At 39.6% G+C, this 20,129-nt stretch overlaps 2 protein-coding genes across 8 annotated transcripts; both read left to right on the forward strand.

The window, feature by feature from the left end:
• The first annotated feature begins 7,861 nt into the window (after positions 1-7,861).
• On the forward strand, positions 7,862-13,376 carry LOC122094687 (disease resistance protein RUN1-like). The gene is made up of 3 exons (XM_042665282.1): positions 7,862-9,039; positions 11,708-12,802; positions 13,241-13,376. Exons 1-2 carry the CDS (start codon positions 8,408-8,410, stop codon positions 12,789-12,791), a joined length of 1,716 nt encoding a protein of 571 aa, XP_042521216.1. The 5' UTR covers positions 7,862-8,407; the 3' UTR covers positions 12,792-12,802; positions 13,241-13,376.
• Positions 13,301-19,112, forward strand: LOC122094686 (putative adenylate cyclase regulatory protein). Of its 7 annotated transcripts, XM_042665278.1 has the most exons (7): positions 13,301-13,522; positions 13,626-15,902; positions 16,968-17,032; positions 17,741-18,084; positions 18,178-18,233; positions 18,399-18,452; positions 18,625-19,112. In XM_042665278.1, exons 1-2 carry the CDS (start codon positions 13,301-13,303, stop codon positions 15,771-15,773), a joined length of 2,370 nt encoding a protein of 789 aa, XP_042521212.1. In that variant the 3' UTR covers positions 15,774-15,902; positions 16,968-17,032; positions 17,741-18,084; positions 18,178-18,233; positions 18,399-18,452; positions 18,625-19,112. The 7 variants fall into 7 exon arrangements, with proteins under 7 accessions (XP_042521212.1, XP_042521214.1, XP_042521208.1 ...); XM_042665280.1 differs by having other exon boundaries at positions 17,741-18,233; positions 18,399-18,457; XM_042665274.1 differs by having other exon boundaries at positions 17,741-18,233.
• Positions 19,113-20,129: the final 1,017 nt, after the last annotated feature.

The raw sequence follows: 20,129 nt of genomic DNA on the forward strand, positions 1-20,129 counted from the left end.
AAAAAAAAAAAGAGTATTATATTCTCTGTATATGGTAGAAAAAAAAAACCATGAAGATCACTTCTCCAAGGAAACTTTTTTTAATAATTAATCTGCAATTTTCATTCACTGTATATCCTTTCAAGGTTCGGTTTGATTGCAAAGAAAATGGAAAAAAAAAAGTGAAGGAAAAGAAGTGAATTTTTTTTTTCCTCCTTTTGAGTCATTTGGTTGCAAAAAACAGTGAAGTGAATTTTCACAGAAATACTTAGTTGGATGTAACATTGGTATAAAATTTTAAAAACTTGTTATCCAGTCAACTTTACTAAGTTGTAACTAGGGGTGCAATAGGGCCGGACTTCTTAAAACCTTAGTCCAACCTTGAGTCCCCTTAATTGGGCCCAAACCCGCCCTGACCCTAACCCAGGGCCACAAAACTTTTACCCAGACCCAACCCTTCAGGGTTCAACCCAACCTTACCCACCTTGATTGGCCCCTAATTTTCAGGGTCGGGCCGGGATGACCCTGATCCTAACCCTGCAAAATATGAAATAACTAATATCTATATATATATATATATATACACACTAGCAAAAACACACGTGCAAATGCACGTGTAGCTGAATATAATTTTTAGTGTGCTGTTTTGTTTTGAGTCAAATTAGTGTATATTTGTGCAGGTTTTTTCACCAATTTCATGTAATTTCATTGAATCGCCCCACAAAACTTAAGATTAATACTATATTTTTCACACATAAAATTTCTAATATATATATATGAAATAACTAATATATATATATATACACTAGCAAAAACACACGTGCAAATGCACGTGTAACTAAATATAATTTTTAGTGTGCTATTTTGTTTTGAGTCAAATTAGTGTGTATTTGTGCCTGTCTTTTCACCAATTTCATGTAATTTCATTGAATCCCCCCACAAAACTTAAGATTAGTACTATATTTTTCACACATAAAATTTCTCTTTTAAATATATCATCCAACCACCCATGGCGTGCATTCAATTTAGCAGCATTAGGGTGGTTTATAAGGACTATGATTCCAAGTTCAAGTAAAAAGGCCATGGTTCTCTTATGAACTGAAGTGTTTCGAGCAAGTTGTTTAATTGCCACCATTGGCTGCCATTGGCTTGCCCCATATAAATACCCTTTATAAACTGCTGGATAACGACTTTTACCAATCAGATTTTCTGTTCAATCATAGAGGAAAGAAAGGGAGACGAAAACTATTATAATAAATAAATAAATAAATAAAAACCAATAGCTTTTGATAGGGTTCTTTTTCCCATAAATAAATGACACAATGTATGATACCCTACTTTTAAAATCTGGTCTAATTACACGGTTGACCCGGTTTAACCATGCAGGACCCGAACCAAAGAGAGTTAAGGCAGGTTCCTTATGGACCATGATGGCAAGGGTGACTTTGAACACAGATTGGCCAGACAAGTTCGAGTCAGTGCCAGAGGAGACGGGTGTACCCAAGTCGTGCACATGCGCGTATCATAAGGGCATGTACGGATAATGCTGGTATGTAGCCACATCCTAAAGCACATACGTATAATATACCGTGTGCCGAGAGTCGAATTCCATCAAAATCCCGCTTGTTGGCCAATTTTTGGCCCTCAGGTGGGCGGTCACAGGTGGGCGCATCCTCCCACCTGAGTGACCCACCAATGTGGTTACTAGTGGTTTTAAAAAGGTATAAATAGTATTATTATGTTTTTCATTTTCTCATTTATTACATTAAGAGGTTTGGTGAAAAGAGTAAAGAGGAGAGAGAAAAAAAGGGAGAAAAGAGAACGTAGCAGAAGAAAGGGGAAGGAAGAGGAGGAAGGAAAGGATTTAAGCGGCGCCAAGGTTTGATCTTCCCATTCCGATGCCGGAAGAGTGATCCCCAATACGAGATCTACGATTGGAGGTGAGCAAAAGCTATGTTTCTTAAATTTTTACCAAACCCAAGTAAAACCATTGATTTGGGTAGAGTTCCTTGAGATCTTGTAAATCCCCCTTGAGATGATGAATCTAAGGTTTGATAGATGGTCTATGTGTTGATTTTGATGGATTTGCAGAAGTATTTACAAGGTTGAACAAGCATTGGTGATTTCTTAAGCTAAGAAGTGATTTTGGGGTTTTTGAAAGAGTTCTTGAGCAAAACCCCTGAATGTGTGGAAAATGTGATTGAAAAAGCCCCATTTGATTCCCCCAAGGTTGGGGAAAATTTCAGCGAAAAAGGCATTTTTTCGCCCTCTCTGGTGGGCCGAGACCGGTGGGCTGCGTGGCCCGCCTGAGAGGGCAGGTCCTCGGGGCCGATCAATGGGCCGACCTGCCCATCGGTAATGACCGATGGACCGATCAGCAGGTCGACCGGTGGGCCGACCTACCCGCCGGTCATGACCCAGCCCTAGGTCCCCACCGGTGGGCCGACCGGTGGGTCTGCCTGCCCGCTGGTCATGACCGGTGGGTCTACCTGCCCACCTGAGATGACAGGTGGGCCGTGACAGGTGGGCTGTCTGACCCACCCGAGTAGCCCCCAACGTGATTTTTGTGTCTGAATGGACCCAAAACGGACGTGCAACCTTCTTTTATGATTCTAAACTTGATTTTGTCATCAAATCTTGTTAGTTTTGACCCGAAGGTGGTGAAGTGCTAACCCCATTCACTTATAATAGGTTCACCAAAGTTTACGTTTCTCACGCCGGATCTCACCTGTACCGGGCGTGAGTCATTGTACACAACAAGTAAGTGGGGAGAGGACGTTTGGCTTTATTTTAAGGCTTGTTGTACATCATTCAATTGTATCTAAATTAGCCATGTCATCATGCAAACTATGTGTAGCTTAGTCATCCTCATATGATTATGACATGCGTGTGGTGTTTTACTTTCTCAATGCTAAATGATTAATGTGCTTACGTGATGAATGATGGAATCATTGTGCATGATGCATTATTAGACTAGATGTTGTAGTCGGCTTGAAAACGAGTGTATTGGTGGCTCATGGAATGGGACGCGATGACACTATGCAATAGTACTATGTCATATAGGAGCATGCGGTTTAGGGTTATCATCTTCCCGTGCTACGACCCTTCCCAACAAGGGTTGAGGTGTTGGGTTACCATTTGGGGGGAAGCAGTGGTCGTGGTTGTCGGATCACTGTGACGGTTAGACATACGCCCGGATGGTAATTAGGATAGTCGGCAACCTCAGTGGTATATTCAAGAGGGTCAATCGTACTGCTTTTCAATTGCTGGAGTTAGCACCTTTACTTTCTGTCATTTACTTTTATGTTGAGAGCCGGTAGTTGGCATGTTTTACTTTTTCGAGTACTCACGGTGGGCCTTCTCCGACAGCCCTATGGGCGTATCGCGGGATGGAGTTCACAACTCGTACTTGGAGTATACGAGCACTGTGGTTGTAGTAGCACTAAACCTAAGACTTAGTAATGTTGTTTAGGTGGATGTGATTTAAAATGAATTGCATAACATATAGTGCATATGGTTGTGATTGTTGTGTGGATTGTTGTGTGGTCCTTCTTTTCACTTACTGAGCTAGTGAGCTCATCCCACGTGCGCACCTCTTTTAGATGATTTTGCAGGTCACCAGCCTGAAGATCAAGGGTCGGGTCCCACAGCTAAATTCCCCGAAGTGGATTGGTGGGTCCCCAAGGAATATGAGCACAGTACGGATAGCTCATGCGAGGGCTGTACTGTGAGACCGCAGCAGTGACGCCGTAAAGGGTCTTACTTTTTTATTCTTTTGATGACCCCTTTTTGTGTACTTGATACGTGAATTGTTATTCTTTTTGTGTAAATATCATACCTACGGGCCCACATGTATTTATCTATATACTACAATTTGGGTATCAAGTATATTGGGGGTATTTACAGGTAAATTAAGTCTGCTGCTGAACTTTTGAACGTTTATCTTAGATGTGTGTATGCTGTGGTTGGGTATTGTATCAGATGATCCTGGTAAGTTTGGGTTAACCGGAGTTAACTCGATCATCGGTCCGGTTCTGTGTGAACGGGGTGTGACAATTTTAGTACAAACATTGCTTACATTTTAGTGTTCATCAGTTGAATCTAGTACTCTACCTTTAGCATTAGTTATTGCTTTGCATAATCAACAAGGCTACTTTACTTATTAGTAAAGAAAATTATAGGAAAAAAAGGAAAAGGAATAAATCTCTAATAAGTAGAGTGAGGTTAGGGTTTGGGTAGAGAACAGTTGATATTGTTATGGGTTGGGTGTTTATAAGTGTTTTAGGGTACAATAAATCATGAGCTTTTCCTGTTACAATTCACATTCAGCCATCAAGTTTTAAATACCAAACTTTTAATTTGGATCATGATTATTCCTTTATAGCATTTTAAATCGTGGCAAATAAATGATATAATTATGGTTTGTTAAACCAAAAAACCTACCCAACTGAACACTGCCGAATCGCTTGAACAATTGCCAGTGTTGCAACAGCTTCTGCATCATGTTCTTGGTTGCCAGGTACTACCTTATGCTTCACTAGTCAAGTTTTAAGGATGGGTCTGCATCCTCCATAATGCTACTTGTCTTTAACATAGTAAAATATTATTTGCCCTTCTTGGTAACTATATGTCTATATCATTATAATACTTATTTTGGAACTCGAATGCAGCCGCAAGGAGCAGCAGTTTATAATTTTGTCATTCAGTTGGCAGTTTCAATAGTAGGTTTGTTGGTATAAGCTTATCTTTCTGAAGTTTAAGAGGAATTTAATATTAAACCATGACAGAAAAACTTCCATCGGTTTTAATTTCTTTCCCTTCTTCTCCTTTTTCCTATTTCACTTGGATGGAGTCCATAACCCTCTCTCTCGAGTCTCGACTCTCAACGCAACCAATAGGTGCAGATACACCCTGAGAACAACCCCGGATGATGGGCGAGGACTCAACAGGCGGCGGCGGCAGGAGATCAAGATTGGGTCCAGAGAGGTTTTGTTTGGAATCGCTTAACTTGAGCACCTCAATTTCGTTTAGATGGCCGGGGATGAAATTGAAACCACGCATCGAAGGTGAAGCAGAAAAGAAAAGATGTAGAAGAGAATCCAATACCATTCCAGAATTGATGTAGTTAGTCGATCTTTTCATTTAAGCAATATCGGTTTTATATAGATACAAAAACAGCAAAATCAAGGAACAGGGTAATGAAAATGGAAGATCCAAGTACGTACCTAGAAAGGCAGCACTAACCAAGTTTCACTTTTCCCCTTGCAGACAGTGAAGAAATGCTTGGCAACAATGGAGAAACACAGCCGCGGCGCTGCTGGCGCAATAACAGTCGGCCAAATTGATACGAAGAGTGCTTAGAGTTGGTGACAATGGTGAAACACAACCGCCAACAACAGTCGACTGTCGACCAAATAGAAATGAAGATTGCTTGGGCTTGGCGACTGGCGAATCGGCGACAACGGAGAATAGAGAACCACAGCGGCGGTCGCGGCGCAGTGTCAAACGAAGAGGAAGGTTGAAGACCGACTACGGACTTGGGTTTTGCCTTTTTGCCTTTTTTGTTTCTTTGTTTATTTTTTATTTTTAACTCTTTCATATGGGGGTAAAATAGGTATCTTACAACCGGGCCGGGCCAGGCCGGTGCAAAATAGACCCGTCTCGGTCGGGTATTAATTGGTCAGTCTCGGTCGGGCGCCCTACGGTCCAATTATCAGGACTGAGACCAACCGTTTATAAACGGGCCGGTCTATAAACGGTCGGTTCCAGTCGGTTCCAGTCGGTTCCATCGGGTCGGGCCACGAATTGACACCCCTACACCCGACCCATCTCCATTCCAATTGTTTATCTTTGGGTTGGGTTAACAATGAAGCACCTTATCCAACATTGCCACCTCATCACTATTCCCCTCACCTATCTCCCCCTCCTCTAACAACCCCTCCACCTCAGCAATTTCATCTAATCGAATGGACTCCTCCATGCCATTAGATTCCACCTCCAATCCTGCCAAAGCTGAAAACGAATTCAATTGATGAACAACCGTAGCCGAACCATCACCTTGACTGGGTCTCCCTCCTCTCTTCACATTCACAAATTCACCCAAACTTCCTTTTCCTTTATTTCCTCCTATTATCCCCTGATTCAAATCCTTGTATGAATTCAAATTTAAATTAAAATTTGAATTCACACCTACCTAATTAGAATCCATCACTAATGCTTACGTGGCAACCACACCAGCACCCGAACTTCTTGCTTCCACATCTCCTCCTTCACTGAGCACCACCTCACATGGCCGAGCACCACCGCAATTCTTCCCTTTCCGGACCCATTTGGACTGAAAAGTCGAACTACCTCCTTTCTCATACCGAGCAGTCTCATGACCAAAAACCTTACAAACTACAAGAGGTAGGCCTCCACTCATACACCATTTCTTGGGAAAACACCACTCCGCTCTCATCATGCACAGGGACGAACTTTGGCAACTCGACTCCAGCCTGAATCTCCACACACATCCTTGCAAAAGATAATCGATCCATTGTTCGAGTACACCTGTCCGTAGTGATAGGCTTCCCAATAACACTCCCAATACTGCTCAAGGCTTCTACAGTCCATAATGAAAAGGTAAGTTAGGCAATGACACCCAAACAGGAATTGAATTCAGATGAACTTTATCCACCACTACGCTCGGACTTGATGGCCTTGATAACAATGGTCTTCGATTAACAAACCAGGGTCCTCCTTCCCAAACCTTCACACGATCCTCATCCACATTAAAACGAAAAATAAAAACTTCACTTTCTAACATAAACATGTCAACATGGCCAGTCAACTTCCACTGATTAAGCAAGATCTCTTTAGTTATTGAAAAAGGGGGTCTCCTTCCCAAGAACTGCCCAACCAAAACTTTCTCCCATCTCTTGATCCCTTCTCCCGTCATAGACAAAGAAGACTGAGCAACAACATTCCCATCCACAAGTAATGGCTTTACATGATCCAATCGTAAGCCATCAACTCTCTTCAAAGATTTCTCTGAGAACAAAGCAGACCAAGATTTCCCTTCACCTACTCCAATACCTCCTTTGACTGCAACAGCTTCACAGCCACCCTTGTCTCTTTCAAGAGCATACATCTTCAATTCACATCACAAAACTTTTGCAGAGGATCAATCGATAATACTAATAAAGTGTAGAAACACAACCCTAAAATGATGCAGAAGATAACGGAAAAACAAAACAAACAATGCACACAGATTTTACGAGGTTCGGTAAGGTTGCCTACGTCCCCGGTGAGATGAGATCCTGCTTCACTATCAATGGAGAATAGAGTTACAACGCTCTTCCTCACACCTTTCTGTATTGCTTGCATTACAGAGAAAGAAACCCTCGCTACAAATATATAGCAAAAAAACCATAATCCGAAAAGTACACAATTGCCCTCAAATAAAAAATTCGAGCTGGGGACTGTGCCCCCTACACCCCCTGCTATGCAGGGGGGCCTCCTGCCCCCCTTGCAACCCCCACGGCCCGCTAACCGGCTAATGGACCGCCGTACTGCCTGTCTAGGTGTTGCACCAGTACTCCCTGGATTAAACTGCGACGGAATACAAGACATCATACACCAACATAAAGTTGGTTCTTGATTCACCAACAACTGTGCTTTTATTGATAAGAACAAAGGTATCACGCCTATAACCATTAGATCAGCATCTGAATACATATCAATCGCCCAAATAACTATGAGTCAACCTGAAGAGAGAAACCGGATCTGCAAATTTTGGGTATGCACTCTAAAATCTTTCAAATTTGGTTCCAAATTGACATCCTTTATTGGAGCACTGGAGGGATTTTTTTCTTTTCTTTTCTTTGTTTTGTGAAAAAAGGAGGGAAGCTTCAAGACAAATCTTCTTTTCTTTTACTCTATGGACGGTGGTGGAAGCGATTAAATTGTTGCCTTTGGAAAAGTAGACACAAAGGACAAAGGTGATTGAAGAAAAAAGCAGGAGAGCTTTACCCTGCCGTTCTTTTTTTTTTTTTTTTTGGTAGAAAACGATACCCTTCAATTATTGCTAATTTGCTATAGAAAGTAGAAACACAGGATCATGGTTGTTAGAACTCAGAAGCAAAGTTGCCCAGCCAGGAGCTTCATTTCAGTTTATCTACTTTTGTGATTTAGTCTTCTCTTCTTATATCTACAGGGTGAAGTTCTGGTTCGTCGTGTTTCAAGCTACTTTATTTCATTTCATTTCTCCTCTTCTGTTCTTCCGATCCAGACTACTGAGAAACAACTGATCAAATCATCAAATCAAGTTTCTGCTCCTGAATCTCTCCTTAACATCTCTTGAAAGGAAGAAAAATGTTTACTTTTAGGCTTATAGGAGGGATTTTCATCGTTCTTCTTCTAAAGAAACTCTTCGACAAAAGAACTGATCATGCTTCTGCAAATGGAAAGAACGATTACCAGTGCCACACAAAAGTCCGAGTCCGAGTCCGAGTCCTCTTCTTCTTCATCGCTTCCCTCTTCTGGAGAGAACGACGCAGCAGCAGCAGCATCATCATCTGCCACACAAGAGTGCGATGATTCCTCTTCTTCTGAGTGGGATTACGAGGTATTCTTGAGCTTTAGAGGTGAGGACACCCGCACCAAATTCACCGACCACCTCTACAACGCCCTCCTCGATAAAGGAATCCACACTTTCATGGACAACGAAGGACTCCGAATCGGAAAAAAGATCGGTCCGGCGCTTATTCCTGCGATCCACCAGTCCAAAATCGCTATCATCATCTTCTCAAAAGACTATGCTTCCAGCAAATGGTGCCTCCATGAAGTTGCAGAGATTGCGGAGTACATGAAAAAGGGGGGCAAAAGACAAATAAAAGCGATGCCCGTATTCTACGATGTAGATCCATCGGAGGTCCGAAACCAGACTACTGGTAGCTCCTATGGGAATGCTTTTCGAAAGCACGAGAAGAATTTCGACAAGGAGACTGTACAGGTGTGGAAGAAGGCTTTGAGAGAGGTTGGTGAATCCAAGGGATGGGATCTGAAGAATACTGTTGACGGGTAAGTCCTCAACACCTCTTCTCTATATTGTCATGAATCGATCTCGATTCTAACCGATCTTAATCGTTACTGCCTTAATCTGCCAAATTGGATTTTATCGGCCCAAAAACCCTAATCGTTGTGTTTCTTAGATCTTTAGGCTCATCCCAGGGGATCCATCCTGTGGTTCTTGGGAGTTAAACGGGAAATGGAATCTTTAAGGGTAGATTGGAAATTCCACCCCTGCCCCTGCCCGTGCCCCTGCCCCAAGGATTGTATTTCCCCAACTTAGGTCTCAGCCAAATCTTTTTCTTTGTCAGGACCCATTCTATCAATTCCAATCCAATCGAATTGTCCTTACTAAAAGAAAAAAAAAAAAAAATCCAATCGAATTGTAATCTATATTATCAATTAGGCCAATACCAGGCCGAGTTGACTTGGGTTTGGATTAATATATGCGGTGACTAATTTGCCCTTGTTAGGGTGTCAAACTTCTTTTTTTTTTTTTTTTCCTAAACTCGAATATATTCTGGGCGGATACTACTAGAATTGTATTAAAATGAAACGATAATAAAAAGGAAAGGGATGATTGAGGCTTATCAATTTAGGCCAATACCAGGCCGAGTTGACTTGGGTTTGGATTAATATTTGCGGTGACTAATTTGCCCTTGTTAGGGTGTCAAACTTCTTTTTTTTTTTCCTAAACTCGAATATTATCTGGGGCGGGATAGCTACTAGAATTGTATTAAAAATGAAACGGATAATAAAAAGGAAAGGGGATGATTGAGGCTTATCAATTAGGCCAATACCAGGCCGAGTTGACTTGGGTTTGGATTAATATTTGCGGTGACTAATTTGCCCTTGTTAGGGTGTCAAACTTCTTTTTTTTTTTCCTAAACTCGAATATTATCTGGGGCGGGATAGCTACTAGAATTGTATTAAAAATGAAACGGATAATAAAAAGGAAAGGGGATGATTGAGGCTTATATACGTGAGTTCTCTCGCTCAAAGTAGCCACTGGTAGTCCCGGGTTGAGTAACGTGAGAAAGAAAAAGTTGATTTCTTCTTTGCTATTAAACATCTAAATTCTGGGTATTTACAATTAAGCCTCTTTTAATCCCTTAATCTATTTTAGTACTTAATCTTGTTTTAGTTATCAAAAGAGCCCCCAATTCTAAATTTCATTTCTTATTTGATCCCTTCACTATTTATAGGGGTGCAAGTTTGGCCCTGGCCCTGGCCCTGGACTTAGGGTTCGGCTGGGGTTCCCAACCCTACCCTACCCTGTTGCAGCCCTACTTCACTTGTTACTTTACTCATGAGGTGGATTTTTACCGAATTTACGAAAATCTCCATTATCCTTGATTAGTTGAGTCTTATTGTTCGGGGTGGGCCCATAAGTGATCTAAGCCGGGTTTAGAGACCACAAATCCACATCATGCCCCTTATCTTTGAATAGTGTTTCATAGAGACTAAGAATTTGTGGTACCTTGGCTTCAATCATTACAGGACTAGGATTTCAGTTGTGCAGAAGAGAGGTTTTTCCATATGTTGTTGATGCTCCTAGGTACAGATTTATTTCAATCTACTATTGTGAAAATAATGATTTTTCATGGGAGAACAGCTCTAAATTGCCATTTCCAAAACTTTCCTTCCCTCGATTAAGTAGCACTGTGACCTTTGGTGTTAAAATCACCTAATCATGACCTACCTCTTCTATACACATCTAGACCTGGCAATGTTGAAATCAACTATCACAGGTTTATAGTCTGTATCAAAATACTACTCAAGAATAAGGAGGAAGTTGGGAGTCAATTTCCATTGAAGGGAGGAGCAACTCCTAATGAATATGGATTAGCGACCAAAATAATTGTATTAGTGGGTCCACAACAATCCCCCAACATCTACATCTAATCTACATGTGTAGTTCTTATTGTTCGGGTGGTGGGTTGAGGATTTCAGGTGCATTGAGGGAGGGAGTGTCAGCCTAGCATGCCCCTTCAATTGATTGGTAGGCTACATCTAGTATTCTTTGGACTTTGATGGCATGCAAAGTTTTATATGAGGTACTCCCTGTCTAGTAGCCGATTTGGTAGAGGGGAGGATTGTCTCTCCTTAACTGTGTTCTCTTTCATCTATGATCAATAGAATTTTGAAAGGTCACTTATGACCCTAAAGTTTTGAGTTTAGAGGAGGGGGGAAGTTGGTAAGGTGGAGTTCATCTATCTATGTTTTTTATGACACATAAGCTCTATACAAAAATGAAATGCTTCTTCTATTAAGCGTGGGGTCATTTCCAATTCCAGAAGCCCCTGCCCCACTTTAATACCTGGAAGCAAACTGTACTAGTTCTTCACTATCTTTGTTTTCTGTTTAAAAATATCTCTCCAAAAATGTGAATCTTTTTAGTTCGTCAAACCTCGTTGGCCTCGGCCCTTTTAACTTCTTTTCTCTAACCAAACCAAACGTTGTGGCTTCCAAAAATTCTATCTGTACAGTTAAATATTTAGGGTGAGAATCAATAGGAAGAATGCAGTAAAATATCATAATTTACTTTTAGTGATAAACTAATATATTTTAGTTCACAAAATGTTTCATCCATTTTCAATTCATATGATTCCTTTATCATTTTTATCTTTTTAATTCATCATCCAACTCATTTATTTTCCTTTTTGTTTGAATTATGCAGGCATGAAGGGAAGTTAATAAAATTAATTGTTAACGAAGTTTGGAGTGAATTAAGAAAGAGCCCCTTGACTATTTCTGACAATATGGTCGGAATTCATTCTCATATAAAAGAAATGATGAAGTTGATAAATATTACATCTAAAGATAGACGGATTATTGGAATCCATGGTTTAGGTGGCATTGGTAAGACCACGATTGCCAGGTGTGTGTACAATACAGTCTATCATCACTTTGAAGGATGTAGCTTTATAGCAGATTTTCGAGAAACTTTCCGAACAAAGGGAGCTGTCCATTTGCAGAGTCAACTTCTCACTAATATCTTGAACCTTGAGAATCCAATCATTACTAGTGTTGATCAAGGAATTGATATGATCAAGCAAAGATTATCAAATAAAAAAGTTCTTATTGTTCTTGATGATGTGGATAAAAATCGTAACTTAGATGCAATAATTGGGAAGCGTGACTGGTTTGGTTTTGGAAGTAAGATTATTATTACGACTAGGGACAGGCATGTCTTAAATGTTCTTGAAGTAGATGAAACTTATGAGCCCAATGAAATGGATTCAGATCAATCTCTTAAACTTTTCAGCAAAAATGCCTTCAAAATTGACCTACCTCCAAAAAAATTTTTGAATCTCTCAAAAGATGTGATAAAAACTACTGGAGGACTTCCTTTGGCTCTTGAGGTTATAGGTTCTTATTTATGTCATAAAACAGAATCAACATGGGAAGACACTGTGAAGAAGTTGGCCAAAATTCCAAATACTGAAGTGCTGACAAAGTTTAGAATAAGTTATGATGGATTAGAAGATGAAGAGAAATCGATGTTTCTTGATGTTGCTTGTTTTTTTATCAGAATGGATAAGAATATTGCATGTTACATATGGGATGGCTGTGAATTTTTCCCTAAATCAGGAATTGAAAATCTTTGCCTGAAGTCACTAGTTAAGATTGGTGAAGAAAATGAGCTAATGATGCATGATCAGCTAAGAGATCTTGGAAGGGAAATTGTTCGTCAAGAAAACCCTAAGGAGCTTGGGAAACGTAGTAGGTTGTGTTTGCACAAGGAGGTATTGGAATATTGAGTACTCAACAGGTTGGTTTTCAATAAATGATTAGTACATTTAAATTTGTGTTTTCAGTCATTAATTATGCTTTGAACCATTAGCTAGCTGTATATTTTCAGCTAAAGTAATGGGTCATTACAATATAAGGTTTGACAAACCAAATGGTTGACATGGGTGGGTTCATGTTAGAAAGGAACCAACACCCACCTCACCATCCAAGTTTTAGGCTTTCAGCCTAATACAATACACAAATTATGAAAAGTGCCAAAATGTGTTATATTCTGGCTTTTTCAATTGTTGTAGCATTTTCATTTCGGATTAATATTTGACCACTGATGTGGATGGCATTTGTCCATTATAACTTGGACCCACCCATTAACTAAAGGCTGACCAGACTTTGTGAATGTTACTAAATTTGGTTTTACATGATAATCTTCCATACTTATTTAAGGTCCTTTGTTTTGCAGGGAACAAGGAAAGTTGAAGGACTATCTATTACCTTCCCCTATCGGGGAAATAACCAATGTATGATGATTGAATCCTTAGCCGCTATGACTAAACTAAGGTTACTTCAGGTGGATTATGCCGAGCTTGCTGGAAACTTGGTGCTTTCTTTTCCAGAAATGAGATGGCTTAGTTGGAAAAGATGCCCTATGCAATTTACACCAACCAGTCTAAGGAGGTTGTGTGTTCTTGATCTGTCAGAGAGTGACATCACAGAAAATTGGATGGGTTGGAACTATATCAAGGTCTCTAAGAACTCTCCCTTTCTTTTATTTCTTGCGATCAATCATAGAATACTTTTAAACGTCAATTGATTAATATGTGATAAATTTTTGTTCTGTTATGCAGGAGGCAAAATCTCTTAGAGTTCTGAACTTGAGTAGGTGTTATAAACTATCCCAAACTCCAGACTTTTCAGAAAATACACAATTGGAGGTATTAGTTTTTAAAGGATGTAGAAACTTGGCTACAATTGACGCATCCATTGGTCATCTTAAGAGGTTAGTCAAACTGAACTTGAGCAATTGTTATGAATTATCCCGGATTCCAGACTTCTCAGAAAATATACAATTGGAGGTATTGGTTCTTGAAGACTGTAAAAAGTTGGTTACAATTGAAGCATCCATTGGTCATCTTAAGAAGTTAGTCATATTGAACATGAATGAGTGCAAGAGTCTAATGCATCTCCCAGCCAGCATTGGTGAGTTGACTTCTCTCAAAATACTTGACATTAGAAATGTAAAAATCGACCAATTGCCAGAAACATTGGGCCGCTTGGAAGCCTTAACGGAGCTGTATGTTGACTTTTCTACAATAAGGTTACCTAGTTCAGTACATCAACTGAGAAACCTCCAAATTTTAAGTACAGACCATTATTCTATGAAACATGAAGATACTATTAGTAGTAAATATCAAAACAAGCCTCGTATGGGATTGGAGATGGATCTCCCAGACCTTCCTCCAAGTTTGAGATATTTGGATGCTTCACTATGTGAAATGAGATCACTCCCAATGCTCTCAAATCTGACAAATTTAGTGGTATTGCAACTTTATGACTGTCCAAATTTGATGGAGATACCAACTGCTATCAATGCTCTTACGAGTCTGGAGTCGCTTGGTTTAGATCGATGCCCTCGCCTAGAATGCATCCCACATCTTCCCTCAGGTCTGAAAAGCTTGATAGTTCGTAATTGTCAAAATCTTAGAGAAATATCAGGTTACTTGGACATGGGAAATTTAGAGAAATTACGTCTTCGTTATTGCTCCAGGCTAGCAAAATTAAGCCTTGAGGGATTACATTCTCTGCAGCAGTTTGAGATTTGGGGTTGTGACTCATTGAGAAAATTGCCAAAACTTAGGGGCTTGAAAAAATTGAGGTGCTTAGAGTTCAGGAGAGTTGGCTTATCTGAGATTGAAGTGCTTGAGGGATTGTACTCTCTGGAAAAGTTGAGTATAGAGAATTGCCAATTATTAAGAACAATTCCAAATTTATCAGACTCGAAGAATCTTGTGTGCGTTGAAATTAAACAATGCAATGAGTTATCTGAGATTGAGGGCCTTAAGGGATTGGACTCACTGGAGAAACTTTCTATATCAGATTGCCCATCATTGAAAAAGGTGCAACTTCCCAAAAAATTGTGTGAATTAGATGTCTTGAAGTGTGACAAGTTATCTGAGATTGAGATTGAGGGTCCTGAGGATTTGGAATGTTTGACAATATTTCACATCTGTTGGTGCGAATCAATTGTAAGATTACCAGACTTATCGAACTTGAAGATGTTAAAGGATTTAAGGTTTTGGCACCTGCCGCTAGAGATTAACTGTTTTGAGGGATTGGAATCCTTGGAAGAATTAGGCTTAAATGGATCCAAATCATTAAAGGTATTACCAGATGTCTCACCCTTGAAGAACCTGAAAGATCTGTATCTCTTTAATTATGAGATGTTAATCGAGATCCCAAGTCTTGGCAGATTGGGGTCCTTGGAAAAATTGTATGTGAATGAATGCAAATCAATTGAAATATTACCAGATGTCTCAAACTTAACAAAACTACAGGTATTGGAGATCGAGGGTTGTGAGAAGGTAACTGAAATTCAGGGAGTTGATAGGTTGCAAACTCTAGTGGTCTTGAGTATCGATGGGTGCATTTCTATTGAAACATTACCATGTCTGTCAAACTTAAAGAAGCTGATGAGATTATCTGCTAACAATTGCAAGAAGTTGATCGAGATACAAGGTGTGGACGAATTGGAATCCTTGAAGACATTGTCTATTCAAGGTTGCATTTCTATTGAAACATTACCATGTCTGTCAAAGTTAAAGAACTTGTGGTCTCTATACACTAATGGCTGCAAGAAGTTAACCGAGATTCCAGGTGTTGATGAGTTGGAGTCCTTAGAGTTCTTTGGTGTTCGTGGGTGCATATCCATGCAATTACCAGATTTTTCAAGCTTCAAGTCTAAAAAATTGAATCCATCTTGCTTGCATATAGAGTGATAGTCTACTTGAGATCTGTCTTAGAGGTTGTCATATCTGCACGAAATGGGATCATGCAAAATTCAGTTTGCAAGCCCATCTATTATAGGTCCTGGTAGAGGGAGGAGCTTCAACCCTCAATCATTGCAGGTACCTCTCTCTCTCTCTCTCTCTCTCTCCAACTCTACCTCTCACCCGTACTTTAGTTCTCTCTCAATATTTCATCATGTTTTTTGGGGTAAAATTTTCTCTATGTTCCACCGTTGAGATGATTCAGATTTTGTCACTTAGTTTCTTATTTATGCTTGAAGTTGATTATCAGCTTATCTTCTCAACAAGAAATGGGTGTTTTTGTATGAATTTCTTCACCCACAGTGATTAGAACTACAATTCACCTTCACTCATTCTCCAATCACCATTCATTAGATCCCTATACAGATTGATTCATGTTGTGGAAGATGTAGCTAGAAAACTTAAGGCACCTAATATATACAATTTTAAATTTCCATCCAGTGCACACAGTTCTGCTTGAATTTTTTCTCAGGTCAAAACAAATATGTTAAGACTCTAAAGCAGGCAAGCTAGTTCACTGATCCAACTTCCATTTGGACTTGGGACCAAATGAAATTTTAGCCAAAGATTCTGGTTGATATTACAAGGCTACCACAGTAATTAACCAATATAAATCTTCAAGCCTGGTTAATTGATGGCTTGAATGTGTAAAAAATGGGATCAGCTTGATCATTGAAATTAGTTTGAATTTATTTCATTCCTTGAGAACTGAATCGCTGTGTAACGGATCCCCTGTGCAATCAGTAGATCCCTTGCTCATCCTATGAGTAAAACTGAGAATTGTTCATGATATACATAAAAATTTGCCATATTCAACTCAAGTTCAAATGAAATTCCTGAAACCAGCAGCAGACACTGCACGAACAGTCTTGTATTCCAACTCCCCCCCCTACATACCACCTGAAAGAGTGAATTCTGGTTGGATATACATAAAAATGGGTCATATACAACACAAGGTTCTACAGCTCTGCAACCTCAGAAAATCAGATTCCGATTGCTTTGAATATTTGCATAGGAAAACCTGTCTATTGCTATCTTATTGCTTCTTCGGAAGCTGTTTCTGTTTTAGATTTTGATACGATTTTTATTCCTCAGAAGATTAGAGGTCTGATTATTTGTCATTGCCACCATCTTTTTTTTCAGATTATTGGAAGTCCTTTTGGTGTCTTGATTCTGATTTGCGAATGGCTGTTTTTTGGATTGCTAAGGTAGGCATTGATTAGTCAGGAAAGATTTAACATAATTAGGCTCTTTTTTCACCCTTTGATATTCAGAAAATATCCTACACATAAGACATGCACGCAAATGCCCTAACAATCACAATGGTTAATTTCACATACAGAGGATTTAGATTGTTGCACTTCTTTAAAACCATGGAACACACTTGTAGAAGCCATTGTATCATATATGGCTATGTGGATCGCAAACATTTCCTTACACCATGAGGGAGATTATGTTGAATCTAGATACTCCATTGTCATTTCCTTGAACATATTAACCATGCAACAGTAAGACGATTGGAAAGCTCGACCACATTGTTAACAAGCTCAACAGAACATGCTTATTTCCAGTGTGTTTAGTATAGCTCTATCACATGGAACTATATCATTTCATGGCAGGTTATGACGTGCTATAACATCCTTAATTTTTGCAATCATTCATCATAATTACTAGTTTTAGGGTAAATTACACCTGGTGTACCTGATGTTTACTGAAACTATGGGTAGATTCTGAAAGGGAGGGGCTGTTTTTATGTCTCTTTTACTGTTATTGGGAATAGCTATTTTTGCACCATATTTTGCTGGTCTTAGAGAAAGGAATGCAATGAAATGGAAACTTCGGCCTGAAACTAGCAAAAGATAAAGGGGTAATAGCCTTGTCATCTCACTGCCTCATTTTATTTCTTTCTGTTTCAGGACAACGTGCTTAAACATGGTACATTCTCAGGACAATGTGGCAGTGAAGGTGGAGAAAATACCATTAGAGGTGGCTAAAGGACAGAAAACAAGAAGAAAGAAGATTCTAAGCCCAATGCATGACTCCATTTGCAATTTCCTTTGGTAGCGTTTCTGTTGCTGTGTCTGCAATTGCTGCAGCTACAACAGCATTGTCATGATCTGGTGAGCAGATGACAAAGGCTGGCATGTTGAAGGTATCTTCTGCGACCTTAATTACAGCACGATGCCTACAGGCTACAGTGACAAAGAAGGTAGAGCACGAGCACGAGCACCTTGAATCTGTCATTAGCTCTGCTGTGAAGGTATGATTGTTAGGGAACTCATGTCCCTTATCTGCAGCATCATATTGATGAAACGAATTGATCTTTGTTTTGCCTTTTTAACTTTGGAACAAGTAATGCTGGTGATCTTCGTTGCAAAATAATGTCTACTTATCGGGAAAATGGGTTAGGTGGGTTTTTCCTCATTCATCTTCTTGTTTCCATTTTTTGTGCTTGTATAAAGAAGGAAGCATGATTGCACCGAATGCAACTTCCACTTTTTCCTACCATTAATGAGCATATTAGCTTTGCTTAGGCATCGAGTGTGACATTGTTAATCCATATTTCTGCTGCAGGTGATGCTGAAGATGAAGAAAGCATATTACCAGGATCCTCTTCAAATAGAAAGAGTAAGGTCCTCTCTGTCTCTCCCCCCCTCTCACTCACTCCCTTCCTTCCCTTCCCCTGTAGCCTTGTGCTAGTGTGAATGAAGGATGGCGCCTCTCACTCCATAGAAGCTCTTTTTCTGTTAATACTGAAACACCTTTATGCATTAGCTAAACATTTTGTTTTGGTTTCCAGTGAGGAAGTTCATTCCACTGCAAATGAAGGGTGCATCTTGATCTCTTGCGTGAGTAAGAAGACCACCTGTGGTGCTGCTACACTTCTGTTACTTATTCTCATCTCCACCATTAGCTAGTTCAGTTGGTTCAACTAAATTATATCAACCTCAAGGATCAAGAATGTTTGCCATGATGTCTTAGAACTTCCCTATCAAGCATGTAATACTGATAACTAATAAGTTTTCTGCCAAAAGGACCAGAGGCAATTTTGGGTCATCATGTTCGGACTGGTTATGTACATTTTGTTTCTCTACCTAAACTGCTCATCCTTGTTGGCAAGCTTCCAATTTTCTGTTTGGATCAACTTGGCTATGTATATTTTTGTCCATAAGGTGTACAATGTCCAAAAGATTTCATCCAATTACCTTAGTTGAAGCTGGAACATGAAGCAAATCAATGTTGTGCTTTGCACTGCTCAATTAGAAGAAAAAAAAATGGTCTCACTAATTTTTCACCTATTCTGACCATGGCAGTATGGATAATACACATTCTCCAAATACTCATTGGTGTGGCATACAGATTCCTTCTAACATTCTCCTTGTGGGAAGCCCTCTCTTTTTTTTTTTTTTTTTTTTTTTTTTTTTTTTTTAATTATTATTATTGAATGAAGACGTTAGATTGTAGGATATCTTTGGCTGGCTGCAATCTAACTACTACTTAATTTCTGTATTAAGCTTTTTACAGATAAATGGATACTTAAAATTACGCACCTACTTGAGGGGAAAAAGTTTTCCATGACACCAAAGTACTATTTCTCTCTCATAAGGGGTCCTTTATTATATTTCTCTCTCCTGCTCTAACCATATGTCATAAATGTCATAGTTTACCAAAAAAATGGTCATATGAATGATACAATTCTTTGCACCTGCCATTGGTGTGGCATATAGATTCCTCCCCACATTGACGTCACGGGAAAACCTCCTCTATTTAGGATGGCCACTAGCGACCCAAAAGCATGGGTGATTATTATGCATGGAAAATGAAATTGAACAGTGGTCTTCAAATCGGAGGCAATGCCTCTGAGCATTATGGTTCAATAGCTCTGATGCTCTCAAAGTTTGAACTTCCAAGTATTTCATTGCACATCTAAAATGGCATTTAATATTGTATATATGGAAAAAGATTGCTACGCCGCCAATGTGCAATTTCCTTCTCATATCTTTTTCACTTGCTTCTGAAAATGTGGCCCCATATGAATGATACTTGTGAATTTCTCTCCACATCGACATCAGTTTGCTTGGGGAACCATATATTATTAGAAAAAGTATCCCACAATGCCAACATACAATCATCCTCTAAGATGGGATTTTTTTTTTCTTACCTAGAATGGGTCCCAAATGAATGATACCATTCTCCGTGCCAACATTGGGTAAAGGAAATCGGTAAGTGTTCGAGGTGAGGTATGAGCTTCATTTCTAGACTCCCACAGACTTAACCAGGAAAGCACAATGGTATCTCCTCTGA

Source organism: Macadamia integrifolia, chromosome 12, assembly GCF_013358625.1.
Source record: "Macadamia integrifolia cultivar HAES 741 chromosome 12, SCU_Mint_v3, whole genome shotgun sequence".
Taxonomy (NCBI): Eukaryota; Viridiplantae; Streptophyta; class Magnoliopsida; order Proteales; family Proteaceae; genus Macadamia; species Macadamia integrifolia.